This window comes from Triticum urartu, chromosome 3A, assembly GCF_056163025.1.
Source record: "Triticum urartu cultivar PI428250 chromosome 3A, HENAU_Tu73, whole genome shotgun sequence".
Taxonomy (NCBI): domain Eukaryota; kingdom Viridiplantae; phylum Streptophyta; class Magnoliopsida; order Poales; family Poaceae; genus Triticum; species Triticum urartu.
This window is the reverse complement of record NC_141875.1, coordinates 602,060,059-602,079,971: the sequence shown is the minus strand read 5'-3', so window position 1 is coordinate 602,079,971 and position 19,913 is coordinate 602,060,059. Positions and strand designations below refer to the sequence as shown.

General features: G+C 47.1%; 1 protein-coding gene and 1 pseudogene across 1 annotated transcript; both read left to right on the top strand.

Annotated features, from left to right (window-relative positions):
- Nucleotides 1-7,820: 7,820 nt before the first annotated feature.
- LOC147980733 (zinc finger BED domain-containing protein RICESLEEPER 2-like) lies at nucleotides 7,821-11,774 on the top strand (annotated as a pseudogene).
- Nucleotides 11,775-18,907: 7,133 nt separating this feature from the next.
- On the top strand, nucleotides 18,908-19,782 carry LOC147980732 (uncharacterized). Its single transcript, XM_087515732.1, has 2 exons — nucleotides 18,908-19,544; nucleotides 19,637-19,782. Exons 1-2 carry the CDS (start codon nucleotides 18,908-18,910, stop codon nucleotides 19,780-19,782), a joined length of 783 nt encoding a protein of 260 aa, XP_087371858.1.
- The last annotated feature ends 131 nt before the right edge of the window (nucleotides 19,783-19,913 follow it).

The window sequence follows — 19,913 nt, the reverse complement described above, 5'->3', positions numbered from 1 at the left end:
TCGTTATCATAATCCACTTGGGAGTTTCGTGGTGTGACGTAGCTTTCTGCCTCCTTGGTTGTTGCATCATGTGTTCGGCAATCATGCTGCCGGACAGGGTTTCCAGAGATTAAAGTCCTGAAAGAGAAAAATAACAAAGCGGGAAGCCCCTAGTGCGGTTTAAGCCGCGACTTGGAGCGTGCCGCAGTCGTGCCCCCCTCCCCGCCTATGCCCATGGTATTTTTAATGCATAATTATGTACGCGTGGCACGGATTTCGCCGTTTGGCTGGGACCGGGGTGGGGGCCGCATTGCTATGCGAGCTCGGAACATGCCAGGCGGTCCTGTTGCCGATTACTCCGGGCGTGCTTGAAGGTGCCCGGGTCCTTAATCGCCGAACTAGTGGATTGCCTTAAGAGGCTGCTTTGCGCTTCTGCTGCGAGGGCCCCAGTGTGCTCCTCCATTCGGAGAGAGCGCTCTGTGTTTCCATTGACTGTGATGACCGCCCGAGGTCCTGGCATCTTGAGCTTGAGATATGCGTAATGCGGTACCGCATTGAATCTCGCAAATGCGGTTCACCCGAGCAGTGCATGGTAGCCACTGCGGAACGGGACTATGTCGAAGATTAACTCTTCGCTTCGGAAGTTATCCGGGGATCCGAAGACCACTTCCAGTGTGACTGAGCCTGTGCAATGGGCCTCTACACCTGGTATGATGCCTTTAAAGGTCGTTTTAGTGGGTTTTATCCTTGAGGGGTCTATACCCATTTTGCGCACTGTGTCCTGATAAAGCAGGTTCAGGCTGCTGCCGCCATCCATAAGGACTCTAGTGAGGTGAAATCTGTCAATGATTGGGTCTAAGACCAATGCGGCGAATCCGCCATGATGGATACTAACGGGGTGGTCCCTACGGTCGAAGGTGATCGGGCAGGAAGACCATGGGTTGAACTTTGGGGCGACTGGCTCCAGCGCATATACGTCCCTGAGCGCACACTTCCGCTCCCTCTTGGGGATGTGGGTTGCGTATATCATGTTCACCGTCTGTACTTGTGGGGGGAACCTCTTCTGTCCTCCGGTGTTCGGCTATCGGGGCTCCTCCTCGTCATTGCTATGTGACCCCTTATCTTTGTGTTTGGCATTTATCTTGCCGGCCTGCTTGAACACCCAACAATCCCTGTTGGTGTGGTTGGCTGGCTTGTCGGGGGTGCCGTGTATTTGGCATGAGCGATCGAGTATACGGTACAAATTGGACGGGCCCGAAGTGCTTCTTTTGAATGGCTTTTTCCGCTGATCGGGTTTAGAGCCTTTGAATCCGGCATTGACTGTCGTATCCTCGGTATTGTCGCTGTTAATGCGGCGCTTATGTTTCTTGCGACGTGACCTGCCATTGCCATCCTTGGTATCCAAAGTACCATGGTTCTTTGATATGTTATTGCTGCGAGCCAGCCACCTGTCTTCTCCCACACAAAAGCGGGTCATGAGTGTCGTGAGGGCTGCCATAGATTTTGGCTTTTCCTGACCAAGGTGCCGGGCGAGCCACTCGTCGCGGATGTTGTGCTTAAAAGCTGCTAGGGCCTCTGCATATGGACAGTCGACGATTTGATTTTTCTTTGTTAGGAACCGTGTCCAGAATTGCCTGGCCGATTCCTCTAGTTGCTGAATTATGTGGCTCAAGTCATCAGCATCTGGTGGTCGCACGTAAGTGCCCTGGAAGTTGTCAAGGAATGCGGCTTCCAGATCCTCCCAACAGCCAATGGACTCTGCTGGCAAGCTATTGAGCCAATGCTGAGCTGGTCCTTTGAGCTTGAGTGGGAGGTATTTAATGGCGTGTAGATCATCACTGCGGGCCATGTGGATATGCAGGAGGAAATCCTCTATCCATACCGCAGGATCTGTTGTGCCGTCGTATGATTCTATATTTGCGGGTTTGAAACCCTCTGGGATTTGATGATCCATTACTTCGTCTGTGAAGCATAGGGGGTGTGCGGCGCCTCTGTACTGGGCTATGTCGCAACACAGCTCGAATGAGTCTTGCCCGCTGTGTTCGGCCCGGCCGGACTTAATTTTACTGTATCCGGCGTGACGATTATCGTCTCGCATAGTGGCGCGCCCTCGTGATCCGTAGATTGATCTTGCATGTTTTGCTTTGTCCTCCAATAAATCTCGCAGGTCTGGCGTATTTCCCCATGCCTTTTTATTTGAATGGCGTCGGGGTGCGGGCTGAGCTTTTGGCTGGAATGTCTCTCTGTTGCAGCCACGAGGTGGCCGATCAGCCGTGTCATACGCCGGGGATGTAGGTTTCGGTGCTTCCTCCTCCAGTTGGGGTAGCAACCTGCACTTTGGGTAACTCTTGGAGGGGCGTTCGAGTTTATATTCCTCGACCGCTAGGACTTCAGTCCATCTGTCAGCTAGCAAATCTTGATCAGCTTGAAGCTGCTGCTGCTTTTTCTTAAGGCTATTTGCCGTGGCTATAAGCCGGCGCTTGAAGCGCTCTTGTTCGACGGGATCCTCTGGCACAACGAATTCGTCATCGTCGAGGCTTGCCTCGTCTTCAGAGGGAGGCATGTAATTATCATCCTCCGCCTCTCCATCTGCCGCTCTCTCAGGAGGGCTGGCTCCTCCATCCTCCTGCTCTAAATCTTGCTGGAGGGGATTGTTGTTGTCTTCGGCACTGTCCGGAGTGCTATTATCTCCGGTGCCAGTATCACCACTTTTGCCTTGGCGGGACTTAGAGCGGCGCCGCTGACACCGGTGCTTGGGTTGCTTCTTGGAGGGGTCATCCTCTGTTGTCTCGTCGCCATTGCCTTCTTTGGGTGTGTCCACCATGTATATATCGTATGATGAGGTGGCTGTCCAGTGCCCTGTGGGCAGTGGTTCCTCTTCGTCTCCCGCATCGTCGTCCATACCGTCAATGTCTTCAGAGTTGAAGTCGAGCATGTCGGTTAAGTCGTCGACAGTGGCTATTAAGTGGGTGGTGGGTGGGCGGCGAATTTCTTCGTCATCCGCATCCCAATCCTGCCGGACGTAGTTCGGCCAGGACTCTCCTGACAAGGAGAGAGACCTTAATGAGTTCAGTATGTCGCCAAAGGGCGAGTGCTAAAAAATATCCGCGGAGGTAAACTCCATGATCGGCGCCCAATCGGATTCGACAGGAACGGGCGCAGGCGGTTCGGAGTCCGTGGCCGGAGAAGGATCCGACAATTTGGCAATACGGCTCTCATGAAGGGTAAGGTCAATATTCGGCTCGATCGCCGCTGAGGATACGGCCTCCGTGACAGGGTCTATCCACCCGTCCATGGATGGCGCAACTGGCTCCGAATTGAGGCTCGGAGCGGCTGCCGGCACGATCTCCTGAATACGGTCCGATGGTAGAGCTAAATCGTACTCATTGTGACCGCGTGGCGCACAAGGCAGGGGCTCGAATCCATCGAAGATCAAGTCTCCGCGGATATCGACCATGTAGTTTAAGCTTCCAAACCTGACCTGGTGGCCAGGGGCGTAACTTTTGATCTGCTCCAGATGGCCAAGCGAGTTGGCCCGCAGTTCGAAGCCGCCGAACACAAAGATCTGTCCGGGGAGAAAAGTCTCACCCTGGTCTGCATCGCTATCGATGATCGTAGGAGCCATCAAGCCTAACGGCGATGACATAGAGGAACTCTCAATGAAAGCACCAATGTCGGTGTCAAAACCGGCGGATCTCGTGTAGGGGGTCCCGAACTATGCGTCTGAGGCGGATGGTAACAGGAAGCAGGGGACACGATGTTTTACCCAGGTTCGGGCCCTCTTGATGGAGGTAAAACCCTACGTCCTGCTTGATTTATTCTTGATGATGTGAGTATTACAAGAGTTGATCCACCACGAGATCGGAGAGGCTAAACCCTAAAAGCTAGCCTATGGTATGATTGTTTGTTGTCCTTCGGACTAAAACCCTCCGGTTTATATAGACACGTGGAGGGGCTAGGGTTACACAAGGTCGGTTACAAAGGAGGAGATATACATATCCGTATTGCCTAGCTTGCCTTCCACGCCAAGTAGAGTCCTATCCGGACACAGGACGAAGTATTCAATCTTGTATCTTCATAGTCCAACAGTCCGGCCAAAGGATATAATTCGGCTGTCCGGATACCCCCTAATCCAGGACTCCCTCAGGGTTGTCTTCTTTTATTTTGGTTCTATAGTCGGACCTTGATTGTTTTCTGGATGATGTATGATCTATTTATGTATTGTGTGAAGTGGCGATTGTAAGACAACTCTTTATCCCTTTCTTATTCAGTACATGGGATGTGTGAAGATTACCCCTCTTGCGACAAGCTTACCATGCGGCTATGCCTCTAAGTCGTGCCCCGACACGTGGGAGATATAGCCGCATTATGGGTGTTACAAGTTGGTAATCGGAGTCATCCCCGACTTAGGAGCCCCCTGCTTGATCGAATCACTGACGTTGTTGAGTCTAGAACAAAATGTTTTGAGTCTTAGGATTATATATATCGGAGAGTAGGATTCTTTTTACTCCTCAGTCCCTACGTTGCTCTGGTGAGGCCTCCTGACGTAGAAGTTTTGACTTCCCTCTCCTCAAATTTCATGATTTTTTTAAGATCACGCGGGTATTTTGGAATCGTTTTGATAGTCTTGTGGCGAGAACATTGTTCTTGGTGCCTCCTGACATTTAGGGGTTGTGGAAGTGTCCCGGGGAGTTGAGCTCCGAGGTGTTGTCGTCACAATTTTATCGTTGCAGTTCTGGAATACCTGAGTTCGCCGACATCGAAAATCTCTTTTATGTGGTTGTTGGTGAGATAACCTCGACGCCACCCAGTACTGGGGTGGGAGTTCGGGAGTATTTCCATAACTCGTATAACGGATGCTTTTTCGAAGGTTGAGGTAAATGATTTCCGAAGGTTTCTTGGTTATGTGTTGAAGGATGGATACAGCTGGATGTAGGATTTGTTAGTTTGGGTGAGATATTATGCTTCCCCTGTATCCCCAACACCTGATTGCATAACCAAAAAGTTTCAGGAGTTTATAAGTGGGAATTCTAGTAGCTCCTAGAATATCTTTCCAACAGATACATGATACGATATGGGATCTATCATATGTTTGTTTCCGGCTTATTCTGCAAGCCAAATCCTTTGTTTTGTTTTGGTTTGTGGTATTCGAGTTGCTTCAATGTCAAGTGCTGAATCCATACCTTTTCCTAAATGGTGTTCTCATATTTCTACGGGAATATTAATCCTTCTTGATCATCAAGTTTGTCATCTCAATTTCTTCTCAACCGGTGTGCTCCTCTTCAAGTGGATCTGCTCATTTTCAACATCCGCAAGATCAACTCAAAGTCTGCTCAACGTTATTAGTTTCATCCGTCCCAAGTTGCCTTTGTTTTCCCGCCCTTCCACCCTTTTCCTCCAAGGACTCGGATTTCTAAATCAAGTATCCATCTTATGGATGTGAAGTTTCTTCATTCTTTCCTCAATGTTCTTATCCGGTGATTCTCATGAAGATACTAAGGAAGCCTCAAGTTCGTCACTCTTCACTCGTTTTCTTCTCCGGTGGATTTAATTCAAGCTTTGCCGATCATATCCTTTTCTCGGTTCTAATGCTTTCTCATGTCGGTGCACCTCTTAATCATCCAGTTCTCGCTATTCAATTGTTCCGGAGTGCTCAAGATATCTCAAAGATTCGTGTTTCCACTCTGCTTTTGTTCAAGCTCTTTCAAGGATGTTATCTCATACAAGCTACTTAACTCAACCGGTGCAATCTCCTTTTCAAGTAATCATTCAACGGCGTTTCTTTTGAGTGGGCCCTAATCCACAGGTCTTTTCCCAGGATCTTACCTGACTCTTCTAATTTTCCGAAGTTATTTTTGAATTCCTTTCAAAGTATGACGTAAGTATGAACTGTCATCAGTCAAATGTTTTTCTCCAAGATCTGTCAAATCCTTTTCATCGTTGACACAACCTTTCTATTCTTCATTCTGGAGTGTCTCAAAAATTCATGGTGGTGTTTCTTATCGTCATTCTCGACAGTTGAAGACCGAAGAAGAGTTTTTCCTCCAAATCTTATCCGTTCTCTCAAAGACTCGTGATTCTAGCTTGTTGCCATCCTCTCATAGTTGTTTTCGATTGTGAGAATTCTTTTCACCCATCCAGAGCATTTCATGAGTTGTTCCCATTTCTTTCCTACGAAGGCCATATTTTCAAATATTATTCATTCCAGCTTTCAACTCTCGTTCTCCAAATCTTACCGGTGCATCGTTCAAATATCCTCTAATCAGTTCTTGATCCCTTCGTTCTCTTGTATCTAAATTCTCTCATGTATCTTCTTTCATTTTCAATTATTATGGTGGTTCGTTCAAGAGTTCTCTTCCTTCGTTATCATATCAATTCATTTGTTCTTTCCCGGAGTTCAAAGATCTCTCAATTATATCATCACGAAGCTCCATCTAATCATTGCAAGGCTTAAATCTTATTCTTTTCATCCTTTACTTCTTTTTGATCATTCTTTTATTACCGAAGTTCTTCATGGAGCCTCTACATGGTGGTTCGTCAAGGATTCTTTTAATTCTTCAATTGTTCTTCAAGATTCCTCTCGGAGTTAAGATCCGTCAAGCTTTACTCTAAAATAAACGTGGTGTTCAACACATGTCTTGTTTTGAGGAGTTCAAGCATTCTTCATCTCGCATTCCGAGGTGCAATTCTTTCATATCTCATCTTTTGAGGTGGTGTTATGTCACTTTTGATAATTTCCTTCATGTTTCATGATTCACAAGTTGTCTGGAATGACATATTTTAAACCCATCATTTTCTATTCGTTCATGAGAGCCTTTGCAACCCATCAATCTCTTCATTGGAGTTATCTTGGGTTATATTTCACCTAAAGCCTTCCCCAAGGATTGTTGCTATTTATGGTGCTTATAAATGACCCAAGTTCTTCACTTATCCTTCCGGCGAAATAAGCTTCTCGTCTCCTTGTTGATATCAATCCAATCTATTGTTTCCATTAGTGGCAGAATTTCACCTCATAATTTCAAGATGTTTTCCATAAGCCCACAACAAGCTTACTCTTTTCGTTGTTGGTTTTCCAACAACTCCGTTCGACCCTTCTCCTAAGGATGCCTTCAAATTCAATTGTGGTAGATGATATCATTTTCTTCTCAATTCTTTTCTTTACAACGGTCCAACTTCTATTCCTTCGTTCCGGAGGCATTGTATTGTTGCTCTCTTCATCCCATCACCTCATTTTTGCCAAGATCGTATGATTTTCTAACTTAGCCATTCAACCGGAGTGTCGTGTCCTCTTTTCAAGTATCCTCTCATCTTATCAAGTTCATGTTCAATTCTTTCCATTTACAGTTGGAGTGCTGTCCAAATTATATCATTCTTATTCCTTCTCTATCTTGTTTTAACCGGAGTGTTGTGTCTATCATTCCTCTTCTAACCGAGTCTCATCCAAGTGCTTTTATTTTGCCAAGCTCATATTCTTCACCTTCCATTTCCAACCGGAGTGTTGTCGTAATTGATCTTTATCGTTCCTTGTACATCACGTTTGATCCGGAGTGCTTGCATGTACTTCTTGTCCATTGCAACCCTCTTCTTATGCCTTTCAACCTACAAGGTTCTAGTAATGTTCCTTGTTCCTCTTTTCTAACAGAGTGTTCTCAAATTTGTTCATCTTCGTTGCATTCTTTCTTTCAATTTGTTCAACCTCGCAAGGTTCTTTGGTTTCACTCATTTGTCAAAGAAGCAACTTAGTTTTACCTCTTCCCCTTCCTCTTTCGTTTCCCCCGATGCCATCCTAGATCTCGGGACGAGATCCTCTTGTAGTGGTGGAGTGTTGTAATGCCCCGACGATGGCGTTCAAGGAGGAGGAGGTTCGTCCGGCGCGGGGATGCCCAGATCGAGCGGGAGGAGCTCGGGAGCGGCGTACGGGCGATGGTGGTGAGATCCGGGCCTGAGCGGGCCCCGGATGGGCTTCACGGGCCATGGCGGTTGGTGGTGGAGTAGGCGCCAAGTGGCGGCGGGGGAGAGGGTGGCTGTGGAAATTGAGGAGGGGGGTAGGTGGCTGGCGGCTGAGAGTAAATCTGGGAGTGGTTTTAGAAAAACTGGTTTAAACGGTTTGGTTTTTTATTATGGGCTTGATTGGTTTAGGTTTTATTGGGCTGAAGCTTTCTTAAGTTCGGTTTGGTTTGGGTTTGGAGGGAAACCAGTTTGGGTTAGCTGGTTATGGGCTGAAACCGTCTAATGTATTATGGGCTACAAACTGTGGGTACAACCCGGTTCGTTGTATTGGTTCGTTGCCTTCGACTACTCCTCAACCCAACCCATGCACTGCCCCTTGTCTTTTCCCCCGTGTCGCCGCCCGCCCGCCCCCTGTCTCTTCCCCCTCGCCGCCCCTTCCTCGCGTCGCCGCCTCGCCGTCACCCTCCGGCGCCGTCCCCTCCTCGGCACAGCATGAGCTACCCAGAGCTGGCCCGCCCATCAGTGCCGCTGCCCCTCCCCGCCCGCTAGGGTTGAGGTCGCCGGGCCGTCTCCGCCGCGCCACCTTCCCTCCGCCGGCAGGTAGCTCTCTCTCTCTCTCTCTCTCTCTCTCTGACCGGCCTGTTTCTTCTCTTTTGACCAGGTTCTGCTCCTCCTGTGGCAAGGTCCTGGTCCTCCTCTTGCTCCTCCAAGGTGCTCCGGCGGCAAGGTGCCCGCCCCCTCCTCGTCTGCAGCAACAACAGCAGCAAACAGGTCTGCAACAACAGTTTAGGTGCCCGTCCCCTCCTCGTCTACAGCAACAACGCACGAACCACTTCAATTTGTTCTCTGTACATGTTCGGTTCGGGTTCAGTTTCAGTTTGCATCTGTCCATTACAATAGTTTGCAAATTTATTTGAATGCAATTTTGATGGACACGGCAGCAAGTGTATGAGATGCAGTTTGTTCTTCCTTGTGAAGAGCTTTGATGATATAAGTAGCATTTTTAAGTTGCAGCTTAGGATTACAGGAGTTTGTATTAGCACCAAAATTCTCAGTAGGAACAAAATTGCATTCAAATACAGGGACAATAGGACCAAAATATGTGGCGCTTTAAGACATCTGCAGGGTCTCTAACGGGACAACTTCAAATATTTGACACTCGTTGCTTCCCAGATTAGATTGTACTACTCTTCTGAATCCGGCTTTCATTTGTTCAAGTATTTGGCGCTAGTTGCTTCTCAGTTTAGATCCCATATCTGTACTGAATCATCCTTCTATTTGACACTCGTTGCAATATGTAGAAGTGAGGGAATTCTCCCGCTCAGGCGAGTACAGTGTCCAATGTTTTGGTTTCCCGATATTCTTTTTGAGAAACTTTGTAGCGATATTGGTCAATCTCTAGAGCAGGAATTATGTTTTGGTTCGACTATTTCCCTTGCTCAAGTTTCTCATTGCATGGAGTGTATGTATCTGTACTAAGACTAGAACAGAGTAGCACAGAGTATTCTGTAATGGGATTTTCTCAGTAAGAAATATTAGCAAGACTGTAAGATATGCAATTTAATCATTAGATGGTAAAGCTTAGTTCACAATTACAAATTTCTTTGTTAGGAATAGTGACTTTTACTGCTACTAGTACTAGTATTAACCTGCTTGCACCTTGCATCTGCATTCACAGGCCACGCACCAAGGACAGGAAAAACACACCAACCCAGACCACTCGACCGATCGATCAGTCACTGTAGTAATTACTCACTAGTAATTTGAGGCATGTCTACATCAGAGGGTTCGGAGAGTGCTGATTCCATGGATGAGGATACGAGTCAAGTACCACATGCTAGAAGGTCCAAGGCATGGGAGCATTATGAAGCAGATCTGGTTCTCGTAGAGGGTGATCTCAAGGCTGTGTGCAAATACTGTGGAGTGCAACTTCACACCAAGTTTGGGACAAGCAGTTTGAGGACCCATATTGCAGAGGCTTGCTGATTAATTCCGGATGCTTGCAGGAAGAGGTTTTTGTTGACCATGAAAGAAAAACATCCAAAGGTCTGTTTGTGTTTGATGAAAAAGTTTGTCGTGAACTCATGGTGAAGTATTGCGTCCATGCTGAGATCCCCTTTCTTAAGTTTGAAGATCCCCACCTCCAGCCATGGATTGACTCAATGCAGCCAACGTTTCAAATCAAGGGTTGTCACACAATTCATGATGATGCAGTGAAGATGTATAAGGGAATGAAGAAAGATATTGAAGTAGAGCTACAAAATTTGGATTCTCGCATTTGCTTAACATCTGACATGTGGACATCATCACAGGACTTGGGCTACATGTGCATCACCGCCCATTATATCAATGCAGAATTCAACTACAAGAAGACGACCATAAGTTTCGCAGAAGTGAAGTATCCCCACACAGGCTATGCGATAGAGGAAGAAATAGTTCGTTGCTTAACAGAATGGGGCATAAGAGGCAAATTATTCACTTTGACACTAGATAATGCCAGCAATAATACTAATGCATGTGAGGAGTTGATAAAATATCACAAACATGAGCTTCTCCTTGAAGGTCAACATTTGCATGTCAGGTGTTGTGCGCACATTCTTAATATCTTGGTTCAGGATGGAATGAAAATAATCCATGAAGCTATTGACATGATACGTGAGCTGATGAAGTATATTGACTCTTCTCCTTCAAGACTTCAAGATTTCAATACAATTGCAAGTGGGATGGGTCTACGTGCAAAGAAAGGCATCTCTATTGATACACCAACCAGATGGAACTCAACCTGGAAAATGCTTGTAGAAGCATTGACGTACAAATCTGTTCTCACTAGTTATGCCAACAGAAAGATGATAGATTCTCCAAGTGAGGAGGAATGGGAGAAGGCAAAAGCTATTTGTGAGTTTCTAAAAGCTTTTGAAGAGCTTACTTTGATTGTTTCAGCTCATAGGAAGCCAACTTCACATAAGTTTCTGCCAGTTGTGCTTTCTATTCGCCATGCATTGAAAGACCCGGGTTGGCAGACCTCTGATGTGTTGAAGGAATTGGCGGCAGTGATGCAAACGAAGCTTGATAAATATTGGGATCCCGAGGAGAAGGACAATGCAGATCCTAACCGTCGTAGAAAAAGCAAGGGCATTGAGTTTAACCATGCACTTGTCATTGCTACATTCCTGGATCCAAGGAGGAAAGAAGATTACTTGGATTTCTTCTATTGCAAGTTGTCTACCGACGGGGAGCAAATTACAAAACAAGTGGAGATTGCTTTAGAATGGGTGAGAAAGTATGTCAAGGAATATGAGCTACTTGCAGCAACAAGCACTGCACACTCGACACCTTCTAGTCAAGGCAATACCATTATTGGATCACCTGTTGCAGGGAAAAGGAAGTTGGAAGAAGAGTTTGCCCAGCACAAGTCTCGTCGGAGGTCACGTGTACACAAATCCGAGCTTGATGCATACTTGGAAGAAGCATCCGAGAAGGTCGGTGATGACTTTGATGTCTTGGGTTGGTGGAAGAGGCATGGCGAAAAGTTTCCTATATTGGCATCTATGGCCCGTGACTTCTTGCAATTCCTTTGAGCACAGTGGCATCTGAATCAGCCTTCAGTTGTGGTAAGAGGATACTCGGCGACAAGAGAAGCTCTTTGAACCCTGATATGCTAGAAGTGCTTAATTGTGCTAAAGATTGGTTGTTCAAACCAAAGGAGGGTGAGTTAACCGCTTACATTTTGGTTCTACTACTTGTGTAGAATGGGATATATAAAACCTACAGTATAGAAGTAGTATAGAAGTGTTGATATGCCTTTAAATTAATATTTTGTTTCATTTGCAGGAGATGGACAGTAAGGACGCAGCTAAAAGTTTTGAACCAATGAAAGGTAAAAATATAATCCTGATCATCCATATATATATATATATGCAATGGCTAGTGAAGTTTCGAAGTTGGTGGCCAAGTTGGCTCTTTAGAAAATCCTGATCATCGATAAAATGCTAGACACAAGTTGACATTTTGTAATGGGACAAGCAAATTTTTATGTTTATAAGTCTACGTTTTTGTGATGTTGCACAAGTTAGTGGCACCTCTTTGGTATCCGTTCTTTATTTTACTAGAAAAGGCTAAAGAATCACATCCATGCTTGAGATGTTCTCAAACCTGGGAGAAGCTGGAGCATGGCATGAGCAACTAGTGATCCAGACTCATAGTTCTAAAAATTGTGTCTTTTCAGATCAAGGTACAAGCTGACTACTACCTCTTTGAGAACTTAGTGACATCCATCTTTGGCAGATGGCGTAACACAATCCCGGCTTGGAATCCATTATCAGCCTTAATTCAGCTCCGTTTGTTATTAGCTATGTACTTCAAGTGCTGGTAGTGCAGAATGTGTAAGCTATCAAGTGTAACATTTGTGCTTCAGAATCTGTGTTTTGTACATGTTATGAAGCTGTCAAGTGTTCATGTTATGAAGCTGTCAATTGTTCATCAATTTAAGTGTTGGTAGTGTAGAATATGTAAGGTGTCAAGTGCAATGTCTGTATATGTTATTAAGCTGGTGCTATGTTTTAGCAGTGAAGTGCAGGATCGTACATATATTGAGTTGTACATGTATGGGTGGGGAACTGATATAGAACCATAGGCTAAAACCATAGTTTCTAGAATGGGTTAGTTTGTTTTTGGGGAATTTGTCATGTGGTTTAGTTTGGGCTGGGTGCCAATGCCAATTACGTGGGGTTAGTTTGGTTCAGTTTCCAAAACATCATCACGTGGGTTCAGTTCAGGTTTGGTTTGGTTACCCACCCATTCTCAGATTTAGCTGAGAGGTTAGGGGAGGGTCTAGGGGTAGGTTTAGACTAGGGTTTTGACAGAAATGCAAGGATGGGCATCTATTTATAGATAGGGGTCTAGGAGAGGGGTTTTTAACTGTTTTCGGACCGTTCAATCAACATCGGATGGTTCCGGATAGAGGGGGAACTAGGTGGGCTGTGTAGGAGGGAAGAGAGGGCAGCCCGGCAACAGTTTTCGGAGACCGAAAACGTCCGACGATTTGACCGACTATATTTTCGCTATAGTTATCGGTTGGGGCATCAAACAGACTCCGAATGCGATGAAACTTGGCAGGCGAATAACTGGAAGACACCTGGCGCATCGGTCTCGGGGCGTTACAGACTCCTCAAGAGCCAAACGATGACCACGCTCTTCCTCAAGAGCACTAGAGAGATCCAATATCTCACCGGCATAGTCACGACTATGTCCCTCCATCTTAGAGATGTTGTCTTCGTGAGCCTCGATCATGTCATTGGTTTCACCAAGTTGTTCCAAGAGAGCAACAAAGTGCTTCTTGGATTTACCTTTAAGCTTACTCATAAAAGACTCAAATTCATTTTCTTCCTCATTGTACCCCTCACTTTCATCAATGCAATCCGTCAAAGAGGGATTAGTAATGATGGTAGTTTTTATGTTGGAGGTTACCTTGTTGGTGGCTTTAGCCATGAGGCACTTGGCGGTGATGTTCTCATTGGGTGAGTCGAAGAGGGACACCCGTGGAGTTGTCGCAATGGCAACGGAGGCCATGGCAACCGACTCACCATGTTCATCATCATCATCATCATCCTCATTGTACTCTTCTTGTGCCACCAACCCCTTGGGAGGAGTCTTCTTGGTGAAGTTGTTCTTGTTGGGGAAGGACTTGGCCTTGTCTTTTCGGATGAGCTTGCCACCATTGTCTTCCCTCTTCTCATATGGACACTCCGCAACAAAGTGGCTCACATTGCCACAATTATAGCATGTACGCACACGTTGCTTGCCCCTGGAGCCACTTGAGTTGTTCTTGTTGAAGTTGGGCCTTGAGTTCTTCTTGCTCCAAAATTGCCTTAAAGCGAGAGCCATGTGCTCATGATAAACATATTTTGTATCTTCGGGCTTACTCTCCCCTTCTTCCTCTTCATCCTCTTTTTCCACACTAGCCTTGGCCTTAAAGGCAAGGTTGGGCTTCTTTGCACGTTGAGAATGCAACACCGCATTGTCGGTGGTCTTGTCCAAGATTCTCATTGCCACAAACTCATCCAACACTTCACTTGAGGACAAGGTGTGGAAGTCCGGCCTTTGACGGATGACAAAGGACATGGCCTTGTGGAAGGGCATCATGGTCTTGAGAAATTTGCGCTTGATCCAATTGTCATCCGTATCCTTGCTCCCATGATCTCGGAGTGAGACCGCAAGAGTGGTTAATCTCCGGTAAAGCTCACGAGGTTCTTCATCTTCATTCATTGCAAACTCATCGGCTTGATCTTGAACCACTTCATAGTTGGAGCGTTGAATGCTTGCGCTTCCCTTGTGAATGGAAACAACATGTTGCCATGCTTCCTTGGCCACGATGAAAGGTCGGAGATGCGCAATATCTTCGGGAGGGATGGCCTCTTGGAGAATGCAAAGAGCGAACTCGTTGAATTGATGATTCGCGGCTTCTCTAGGAGTGAAGTTGCTTGGGTCATGAGGATAGAAACCTTGCTCAATAATTCTCTAAAGGTTAGTAGAACTATGATTTAAATGATGTTTAAAGCGATAGACCCAAGAGGCAAAACCTTCATTTTTCACAAACTTGGGAGGAGGACCAACATGATTCAAATGAGTGGAGGGAACCGGTCCTCCATAAGTAAGTGGAGGTTCAACATGGGCAAAGATGCAATTTCCACTTCTACCACTAGATAAAGGAACTTTGTCACTCATAGCTTCCCCCTTGTCGGAGTTAGCATCCGTCACCTTGTTAGCGGGATCTCCCACTTTCATTGATGCGGTGGATAATTTAAGTCCTTCTAAAAACTTGTTGAATATGCTTTCAACCTCGGTCGTCATGGAGGTTTTCAATGTGTCCAAAGCCGCATTGAACTCCTCACGAGAGACCGAGGAACCCCCATCGGCCATAGACGAGTACGGAATCACACCGGGGTGCTCCTCCCCACCGTGTATGGTGTCAACCATACTCTTCGGACGGCAAAGTCCTTAATAAAGAGACGAGGCTCTGATACCAATTGAAAGAATCGATATAGTTGACTAGAGGGGGGGGGTGAACAGGCAACTAAGAATTTTTAGCTTTTCTTTACCAATTTAAACTTTGCATCAAAGTAGGTTGTCTAGATATGCAACTAGGTGGGCAACCTATATGATGCAACAACAACAAGCACACAAGCAAGCAAGGGATGCAACACAATATAAGCTTGCACAAGTAAAGGTACGAGATAACCAAGAGTGGAGCCGGTGGAGACAAGGATGTGTTACCGAAGTTCCTTCCCTTTGAGAGGAAGTGCGTCTCCGTTGGAGCGGTGTGGAGGCACAATGCTCCCCAAGAAGCCACTAGGGCCACCGTATTCTCCTCACGCCCTCACACAATGCGAGATGTCGTGATTCCGCTATTGGTGCCCTTGGAGGCGGCGACCGAACCTTTACAAACAAGGTTGGGGCAATCTCCACAACTTAATTGGAGGCTTCCAACGACACCACGAAGCTTCACCACAATGGACTATGGCTCCACGGTGACCTCAACCGTCTAGGGTGCTCAAACACCCAAGAGTAACAAGATCCGCAAGAGATTAGTGGGGGGGGATCAAATTTCTCTTGGTGGAAGTGTAGATCGAGGCCTTCTCAACCAATTCCTATAGAATCAACAAGTTTGATTGGCCAGGGAGAGAGATCGGGCGAAAATGGAGCTTAGAACAACAATGGAGCTTGCAGATGGAAGAGGTAGACTACTCGGAGAAAAAGACTCTCCTTATGTAGCGATAGGAAAAATCCAACCGCCACCCATTTACCCGGCCAGCGACATGCGGTACTACCGCACCAGACATGCGGCACTACCGCAAGGGCCCGCGGTACTACCGTGGGGCACAATGGTACTACCGCTTGCACGACAGGAGCTAGACCAACCCTGTTGCGTTGAAGCAAAGAGCGGTAGAAACGCCGGAGTGGTACTACCGCTCGCCCTTGCGGTACCACCGCAAGGCAGGGTTTGTCTGGGCCGGGAAGGCACGGACGAATAAAAATACATTTGTGGCTACTTCCGCTGAGTATCAGTCTGTGCAAAACTCCGATACGGTACCGCATACAGGGAGCGGTACTATCACGTAGGGCGCGAATGTAAAAAATTACATCCTCCCCTACTTCCGCTCGTGCTACTGTGCTCGGCCCGAGGCCACGGTACTACCGCGCCCGGGGAGCGGTACTACCGCAAGGGCCTGCGGTACTACCGCGACCCCAACCGGTACTACCGTGGGCCTCTACGGTACTACAGCTCCCATGAGCAGTACTAACGCATGCCACAACACAACAATCACTAGGAGTCCTTCATTTTGCAGAGACACGGATAAACAGTAGTTGCTCCAAAGATGCAAAGGAAAGGTGGTGCAAAAGGAACATACATGTACGTGATGATTCCACCCAAACCTTTCCAAATCGGACCCCCTCGTAATAGTACGACTTTCCTACGACTCAAATCCACCGAAAGAAAACGTAGGGAAAACTCTGTCTTCACTAGACTCCGGGGGGTAACGAATCGTCTTGTGCCTAAACATGAGATATCTGAAATGCTCAATGCACACGATTAGTCCGCAAATGCATTGTCATCAATCACCAAAAACCATTCAGGGGTAAATATGCCCTTACATCAGTTCTAGTGAGTTGGTATCAAGGTGTCTAGAAACTGAACTAACGAGTAGCGGGTTGTAACAATGGTGGCCCCGAGGTGGTTGTGTGTGCGTGGGTGGGGGGGGGGCTGACATCGGCATAGCCTTGCAACGTCACTTGTTTACTTCGATATCACATTTAACATGGATGCAAGAAGAGAGGTGAGTGAGAAGAAGAAGAGTTGAGGAAGAAGCACACAAGGGTCTGAGGGGGAAGAAGACCAGATTCTTTCGAAGAGAATAAGGAAAGACTAGGTGCAGGGCCTATGAAGGCACATGGCGCGCAAGAGCGGTGGCCACCGAAAATGCGCCATGCCGCTATCACACCCTTAGGCAATTGTAAGTAGTATCATTCTAAATTAGGTTAGATGTTTTTTTGTATAGAGAATTTACGACATGTTTATGGGCAATCTCAAAGTGCAACAGTCATGCACGCACTTTACGTTGTCGTGACACGAAGTCCAAAATCATGTTATTATTTATAATCATTTGGAAATATGGTTAGACATCGAAAATCCATCTCTACGCCCGAGCTCATCTACACCCGCACTGACAAAAAAATCAAAACAAATACTACAAAAATTCTTGTGTGGTAGAAAATTTGATGCGTGATGTCCGCTCCGATTTTCAAATCATTTGGACATCTAAGAAGATCTCAACAGAAAACACAAATTGGGGGTCTGTAAAAATGTTTACTGTTTATGTATTGTTTTGGTCCGATTTGTCTTTTTTGCAGAGAGCTGCTCAGATATCCAAATGACTCGACATTTGGAGCGGGTCCCACGCATCAAATTGTCTACCGCATAATTTTTTTTGAATTTTTTTGAATTTTTTTGAATTTTTTACAAATTTTTTACAAATTTTTTTCTAATCGGATGCAGATAAGCCTAGGCACCGAAACGCCCAACTCGTTAGACATACTAGTTTGCAGCAAAACAAAAACAGGTCAATACACCCAAGAATAACATGACTAGAAAAATGAAACGGTTGATCATGTTATTATTTTCGGGTGTAGAATTTGTACTTTTCTAGCCAGTCTCACTAATGTATTATTTTTCTGACACTCGGAATTTCACCTCTCCTCATAACTTGTAACCCCAGCCTCGGTTTTTGTGCTCATATTCCCCCTCTTGCTCTGTTTTTTTGCAGTTCATCTACTCTATTTGCCCTCAGATGATCAGTTCTGACGAGTTCGTACCGTGTAGCACCAAGGCGTGTAGAAACTAGAAACTGAACTGAATTCGCGTGCGTCCTTGGCATTCGATGCCTGCTACCTTGTGAGCTCCGCGCACATCTCCATGACGAGCCTGCGTGGCTGTATCACTGGCACGGTGGGCCCGAGCATTCAACGACATGCCGCATGATGGTGCCATTCCGAACTGCACGGCTGCTATTCATAAAACTTGGTAGTATTGCCAATCACTGGCCACTCACCGGGTCCAGTCACGAGTCACACGCAGAAAAATGAAACAACTGATTGTTTGGCTCCAAAGAATTTCGTCACTGATCAGACCAGCTAAGCGATCCAGCCTGGAGTAGACCACCTCTCCCTCCGCTCAGGTAATCGTTGTTGCCCCATGGCTCTTTCCGTGCAGTTTCGCCCTCGACTCGCGGTACGAGCAGTCACACCAATATTGGACTGCCACCGTATTTTGCTTTTTTGCGGATTGGCAGTGTATTGGACTGTAGCGAAGATCAACAGCGCAGCACTGTAAGTCTGTAAGGCCAACTCCACCGCGCGACCCTATCTTGTCCGCCCCCGTCCGTTTGGGGTAAAATGGACGAATAGCACAGCCCAGCGCAGACAAATGTCCGGATTCCATCCGTTTTCGATCCATCCCCGGCCCAAACTTGCGCTCGGTTTGGGGTGAAACGGACGCGCGCGGACGGCTTGGACGCACGCCCTTGTCCCCCTGGCCCGTTTGTCGAGGACACTAGTAGTCCCTCCGTTCCCAAACGCTTTCACCCTCTCTCTCTCGCCCCGCCCCGCCGCCGGCGCCGCCGCTATTCTCCGGTCGTCTCCTCACCGCGCAGCCTCCGGCCGTCCCTACCAAACCACTTCTCGACATGGCCGCCACCACGCCCGTGCTGTGGCCGTAGTTTTGGCCGTCGATCGGAGGTTTGGCCGTCGACGTATTTGCCGGCCGCAGAGGGAACATGACCGCCAGCGACGTAGCACGGCGTCCTCGGCAGCTCCCGACGAGAGCTCCACAGCGGCCAGTAGCCGGCTGGCAACCACCCCTGCTGCGTCGAGGTGATCTTCGCCACCACGCCCGCAAGGTGTTCGGCATTTTGCCCACAAAGGTATGGATAGTGGAGACGAGTTTTTCTTCCATCACTTTCTTTGTTCATCGGACGATTCGTCGTCGGATGATGAAGATATTGTGGTGGCTGCACTGGTCGTTCACGACCACATTCAACGGCAGCTTCCTCGGTACAGGGGGTCACTCCCTGGCCGTGCTCCCAACCTGAACCGCAACAGGGAGAGAGGGCACGCCCTGCTCTATGCCGATTACTTTGCCAACACCCCGCTCTTCAAGCCGGATAAATTCCGTCGCCGTTTTCGAATGACAAGACATGTGTTCAATCGTATCCGAGAGGGAGTGGTTGCTCATGACCCATACTTCGAGTGCAAGACGGATGCCCTTGGCAAGCTTGGATTCTCCTCTTACCAGAAATGCACCGCGGCCATCCGCATGCTTGCATATGGAATTCCAGGCAATCTGGTGGATGAGTATGTGCGTATGAGTGAGACAACATGTCTGATGTCAATGTACAAGTTTTGCCAGGCTGTGATCGAGGTGTTTGGCCCAGAGTACTTGAGGCAGCCAACTGCCGCTGATACAGAGAGATTGTTGGCGACCAACGCAACTAGAGGCTTTCCAGGCATGCTTGGCAGCATAGATTGTATGCACTGGGAGTGGAATATGCTTGGCAGGGCCAGTACAAAGGGCATGTCAAGGCGTGCACTGTCATATTAGAAGCGGTGGCATCACAGGATCTTTGGATATGACATTCTTTCTTCGGCATGACAGGTTCTCACAATGATATTAACGTGCTGCAGCGTTCTCCAGTCTTCGTGAGGCTTGCAGAAGGCCACTCCCCACCTGTCAACTTTGAGATCAACGGCCACCATTACAACAAGAGATATTATCTAGCAGATGGTATATATCCTCAGTAGTCAACTTTTGTGAAGATAATCTCGAAACCCCAAGGTGAGAAGAGAAAGAGATTTGCTCAAATGCAAGAGTGTTAGAAAGGATGTGGAACGTGCTTTTGGTGTGCTTCAATCCCGGTGGGGTATCGTTCGAA